General features: G+C 42.8%; 1 protein-coding gene across 2 annotated transcripts in view; it reads left to right on the forward strand.

Annotated features, from left to right (window-relative positions):
* Nucleotides 1-4,579: 4,579 nt before the first annotated feature.
* Nucleotides 4,580-6,235, forward strand: part of LOC116705456 (protein kinase C beta type) — a 33,839-nt gene continuing 32,183 nt past the window's right edge. Inside the window, exons 1-2 of one of the 2 annotated variants that reach the window (XM_032541665.1) lie at nucleotides 4,580-5,072; nucleotides 5,672-5,703. In XM_032541665.1, the coding sequence (XP_032397556.1) occupies nucleotides 4,909-5,072; nucleotides 5,672-5,703 (196 nt within the window). In that variant the 5' untranslated portion in view covers nucleotides 4,580-4,908. The remainder of the gene's footprint in view (nucleotides 5,073-5,671; nucleotides 5,704-6,235) is intronic. The other variant, XM_032541660.1, reaches the window with a different exon arrangement.

Here is a 6,235-nt window from a genome sequence, read left to right on the forward strand (position 1 = left end):
ATAGGCAAAACTACGTTTTACACAGTAACGCTTTGTTTTATGAGTACCCTGAGTTTCCTACTCATTTTCTGGAAATGTTTGTAATCATTTCATAGAGAGCAGCATCTTAACTGTTAATTATTTGGAAACGATCTGAAAGTTATTTGTGGTAGCTTTATCATTGTCATTGTGATAACCTGTAATTTACACCAACACTGAAAACGTCATATTTTCATGTGTTGTGTATTACTATACTTTACTTTACTTGAGTATTTCCATTTATACTTTACTTTATTCTTCAACCATACTACCATTCAGAGGTAAATATTGTGTTAAATAAAGAGTTAAAAATAGTGCTCCACTACATTTATTTAACTCTTAGCCTACAATTACCAGTGGTGGAATGTCACAGTTACTCAAGTAGGCCTACAGTACTGAAATACTATTTTGAGGTACTTGTACTTTACTTGAGTATTTCCATTTTATGCTATTTTCTTATTCTACTCCACTACATTTATTTGCCAGCTTTAGCTACTTTACAGATTTAGATTTTTATTACAAAGTATAGCTCAACTGGGCCATTGTGCATAATGACTACTTTTACTTTTGGTACTTTAAATATATTTAGATGGCAATACTTTTGTAGTGTAGGTTGGTGATAGTTGTAACATTTTTGACATTTCTGTCTGCATCTTGAAGTTTTTTTAAGCCAGTGCATTGGAAATGTGATACAAACTAGTTACATGTGTCTACTAATAAATTGTGTAGCTGTTATGTCTGCAACCCTTACAGTAAATGCAGGGTTTACTCTCAAACACAAGGGGTGAGATGTTATAGTTTACCCCATAGTCCGGGTTAGTTGTACCATACCCTGGGGTGAAATGTTACATTATGATATACACCGGGGTGAAATGTAACATCATGAAATTAGGATTATGACAAAAAACTTGACATTGAAATTGTTATTCACCACTTAAATTACTTTTTAACCAAAAACTTGTGTGTGAGAGGCACCCATCGGTCTGTCTTTTCCAAGGCAGGAATTTTTATTTTGTAAGATTGTTTTTCAGGCATATATTTTCCATAGAACAGAAGAATACGTGACAGGGGAGAGAGAGGGAGAATGAATGCAGCAAAGGGTCGCACGGCAGAGTCGAACCCGCGGCCGCTGCTTAGAGGAGTACACCTCTATGGATGTGCGCCTGCTCTACCAACTGAGCTATCCCGGTCACCCAAGACTGGAATAAAAAAAAAAAAACATCACACAAGGTAGGGGGAAGTTGTAACATTTTGTAACCCAGACTCTTAATATCTGATAGATATTCATGTAGACACACAATAAACAAGATTTTGGTTTGTTGAGTTTAACTACAAAGATGGCAACGCTATCACAAAAAAAAAGAGGTTAAAAAACATTATTTTCCTACCTAAAAACGAGTTATTCTTTCAAATATGTGCAGTGTCTGTCACAGGATGCTGCATGTGGAATAAGGACTAAACAGAGCATATTTAGACTGAATCGGATGATTCCAAACGTGATTGGAGAAATTGGACGTGTTACAACTGTCCCCGGTCTCCCCTACTTTTACTTAAATGAGAGTTTGAATGCATAACTTTTAATATAACAGGTTATCTTCACACTGTAGTGTTGTTAAAACATTAATGAACCTTTAAAAAAAGCCTATTTTGGCATTTGTAAGTTGGCATTACTAATGATGTTGCATGCACTCACACAGACCAGTCACCTGGCAACAAATCCCTGTGGACACAATGAAATGTGTGATACACATGGCACCGGGGTCAACCCGTCTCTTTTCTTAGTTTAGGAGTTCTCTTTGTACCTTACTAAAATGTTTCTCCCAGCAGCTTTGCAAAAAAGAGGAAACTCTTAGCTTGAAACTTTTGGTTCTAAAAGTGGAAAGAAGTGATCCTTTGTGAATAAACATTTCTAAACTGAAAGATTCTGCTGTGTGATGCGGCAGAAAGTGAAGACAGAAAGTCTGAAGCAGTGGAGAGCTCGTTTCCACCACTTTAACTAAGGAGGTACAAACCGGCGAGCACACGAAGACTTGCAAAGCTCCACGTGTCCCATTATTTTTTCCGTCATCCCACTTCTCCCACCACAGGCCCTGTTCATCGCTGCACTGCACCGTCACCTCTGTGTTGGCAGCGATAGAGAGCAAGTGTGTAGTCAGAAAAATTGTGTGAGTGTGACTGAATTTGGGATCATGTTCAGAACAACAACCTGGACAAGTCTTCACAGAGTTGTCCTTCCAGCTCTACCTGTGTGCCCACTGTAAATGCAACCCTTGAATTCCTGCAGCCTAGCACACATTTGAAAAGGGCAACAAGGTCGTAACCTTTCTCAGGGCCGTTTCTAGATCACCTTTACCACTGTTGAGATTAATTATTTATCTCGTAGTGCACAGCTCTTGGTTACCAAAGAGCATTCACCTGAATCTGTTCTTTCTCTCTATGAACTCCTTCGTTTTCTCAACACATGGGAAATTAAATTCTTGAGAAAAATGCCAAAAAGCAAAAAAAAAACTTGTATTACTACTAAGTTGGTTAACTTGTAGTCTATATCAGAAAAGTAAAATAAATTTGAACCAATTAATACATTTTAAATTTATTCACAGAATGTGTCTTACTCCAAGAAAACATCATCTAATAGAAATCCTCCCATCTCCTAATTGTGGCCTATGTACACTTGATGTCTCAGGGTCATTTAGATGTATGTTTTGGGAGTGTCCCACTGTGTTTGCCTTTAGGAGACATACTGTATATGTCCCACTTTTAGTGCTCCGCTTGGAGTTAAAATTCCACTGTCACCGACCTTGCTTTTTGTCAATGATGACTGTCTTAGTACTGTCTCTGTAGCAGAGGCGTCTACTAGGGGCTGGTCTCACTTCAGCAAACCAAATGTTGGCTTTGCGATGGCAAGCGTCTCACACATTGCCGTGGCAGCAGTGGGCCAACACTGTTCTAGACATAGTTACGATGGAGAGATCTGTGGCTCGGGTACATGGAGCCAGTCGGAAAAAGAAGCTTTCACTTTGGTTAAAGGAAGAGTGCAGCATACATGTCTTTGACTATTTTTTTTAATCATGCCTGGTATTATACCTGCATGCTTGTATTGTTTCCTTTTTCTTTCTGGGGGGGACGAGAGATCAGAGAGGGGGGTCAGGAAGAATGGTTGACATGTGATGGGGAGCGTGGGGATGTGTGTTCTGTTTTTGTTAGATACGAGGTTTGTGATGTCTTTAAAAGTCTAAACCTGTACTGTTATTGAATGTTTACCTGTTTATTATCAATAATAAAAACTGACAACTAACAACTGAAGGGGAATTTGTACTAAAAAGACCATGACTTCAGAAGAGGCCCATTTGAGTATAGGACTAGTCTAACTCAAACTGCTAAAGCCTCAAATCCACTCCAGAGAAACTGTGTATTTTTGCACAGAACGAGGGCTGTGGATTCTGTCCCAATCTCATTGGAAGTGCATTTGGAAGGGTTTACTTTATGGTCTGTATGAAAAGGAGGAATGATTGCAGCATCCAAATCCTGTTACGATGTTCATATAGGTACATAATCACATGATGATTGGTAAGATGCAACAAAAAAGCAGAATATCAACTGACAAAAGCGACTTTAAAGTCAGCATTATTTTCTAATATTGCGGCTTTGTTGTAAAGAGGGTTCTTGTATCAAACGTTTTAAGTTTTGTGCTTACTTGTTGCATATTCCTAAATTAAATTGTAGCTAATTGAAAATAGCACACAAAAAGCCAGGGCCAAATGAAAACCTTTAACAAGATAACATAACTCATCTCAGTTCAATACACTCAGTGGTTTGGCTTTACAGTAACAACTATTTAGTTAATCTGTTTTATTAAATGGTCTTCCAGTATATCATGAATTTAGGTGCTGGTGTGGCCCTTTTAGTGCATTTTGGTTATGGATTGTGTCTTTAATGTCTCTGGAATGGTCATGTTATGTGTAGGAGGTTATGTGTGAATGACAGAAGCGACTATTCCAACCTGTTATGTTCAGGTTTAATGTGAGAAAGGGGCTTAAAAAGGTGTTCATCATTTGCCACCTGCCCACAACACCAAGCAATCATACCAGCAATGTTTAGCTGCATAGAGGCATTTAATGACATTTTTGTTTTTAACATTACACAGATGATGGCGTAATAAATCATGCAAAACGTTTGAGGTGGTGCATCAAACACTTTTACACCTTTGTAGCTCTAGAAAAAAGGAACCAGACTGACTTCCATTCTGCCTTTGTGTACGTCCCAGTTAAATACATTTGTAATTTATCAAATTATTAAATCCAATTCAAGCTGAGGCTTTAGGGCCACTATCAGGTCAGTGATCCAGCCTTGTGTGTGTGTGTGTGTGTATGTATGTGTGTGTCCCCGATAGTGATACTCATAATCCACCTTAAGTATGCAGTGGGCTTACTGTGTTGCTGTGACAGGAATTGTCTCATAGGTGTGTGAACAACTGCGCGCGCACACTCGTGGTAGTTTTTGACAAGGGTATCAGAGAGAGAGAGAGAGAGAGAGAGAGAGAGAGAGAGAGAGAGAGAGAGAGAGAGAGAGAGAGAGAGAGAGAGAGAGAGAGAGTTGTAAGCAACAACACATCGGAGAGAGAACAGGGAAGCAGCAGGCGCGCGGTACGGGGACCCGCCGGAAGAAGCAACAGCAGCAGCAGCTCCAGCGCGAGCTGGACACAGCCCGAGAAAACACAGGCAGCACGAGCGACGCTGAGGTGGTCAGCGGGGCGCAGAGGAGGAGGAACCTACACCTCGACTCGTTCTCCCCCGCTGCCTCCGTCGTCTCTCCCTCCCTCTCTCTCCTCGCCCCTCGTTCCTCTCGGACCGCTGCCGCCGCCGCCGCCGCCGCCGCTGCTTCCTCATTAAGATGGCTGACCCCAACAGCGACGGAGAGGTACCGGAGAGCGCGCGCGGCTTCGCCCGTCAGGGAGCTCTCCGCCAGAAGAATGTGCACGAGGTGAAGAACCACAAGTTTATCGCGCGCTTCTTCAAGCAGCCAACCTTCTGCAGCCACTGCACGGACTTCATCTGGTGAGTGTGTGAGTGAGGGGAAAGGACACAGGTGAATCACTTGCTGCGGCTCTGGTCGGCCTCCTGCCACACTGACAGTAAATAGACACCGCAGTGTTTAATTCATTGTCATTGTGAAAAACACTGCGACGCGCCATTCCCCCAGTTTTCCCACAATGCGACAACACCGCGGGCCTGTCAGGGGGATGCGTTGTCGGCAGCCGCAGAGCCGTCGCTGCTGCTCGGCGTTTACCGCATCGACCAGACACCCATCTCTGAAACTGGAGGTCTGGTGGAGGAATGCAGCTTGAGACACAGAGACACAGGGCCCCACTGTTGTTGCTGCTGCCGCTGTGTGTGTGTTTGTGTGGTGTGTTGTGTGTTGTGGTGTGTGTGTTGTGTGTGTGTGGTGTGTGTGTTGTGTGTTGTTGTGTGTGTGTGTGTGCGTGTGTGTGTGTGCGTATGCGTATGTGCGTGTGTGCGCGCGCGAATGTATGTATGTGGTTGGATGTATGTATGTATGTATGTGTGCTTCGATATCTTTATTTTTGTGCATGCATCATTGTCAGTTCATCTCTTGTGAATTCCCCAAATTTCACATCCCTGTCTTCTGTCCACAGGGGCTTTGGGAAACAGGGATTCCAGTGCCAAGGTAAGAGCTGTTGCTCATTCACAAATCCCTCTGCTGCATATGGCTGTGGGTGTGTGGACGGATGTTCACCGTTTGAAGGAGTGTTGATGTGTTTGTTGTGTTCAGGGCCGCAGGTCTGCACACTGTTAGAGTGACCTGTGCTGTGGGCTCTTTTGTTGACAGTGTGTTGGTGTTGGCAGGCATGTGTCAAACTCAAAGCAGGTGCTTGCCAACAGTGATAAATGAGAGTGAGAACACTGTGAAGAGGCTCAGGCTGAAGAGAGTGTGAGCTGTAAGAGTAGAAGAGTCAGTGGAGTGGTGAAAGCTGAGATGTCTGGTCTTGGCTAAGGAGAAATGGGAGGAAGGCAGACCAGGAAGTTAGATTTCTCAAGCTTCTTTTCTCCCCTAACACCGAGCCTGATATCTGATTGGAATTGCAAAATGGTGGGCTTGTGTGTGGGTGGTGATGTGTTTTCCCTGGGTGGGTGGCTGCTTGTGGTGAATGGTGGCAGTCTAGACCCAGACCTCTGCACAAAATGTATTTTTTTTTTTT

This window comes from Etheostoma spectabile, chromosome 2 (genome assembly GCF_008692095.1).
Source record: "Etheostoma spectabile isolate EspeVRDwgs_2016 chromosome 2, UIUC_Espe_1.0, whole genome shotgun sequence".
NCBI lineage: Eukaryota > Metazoa > Chordata > Actinopteri > Perciformes > Percidae > Etheostoma > Etheostoma spectabile.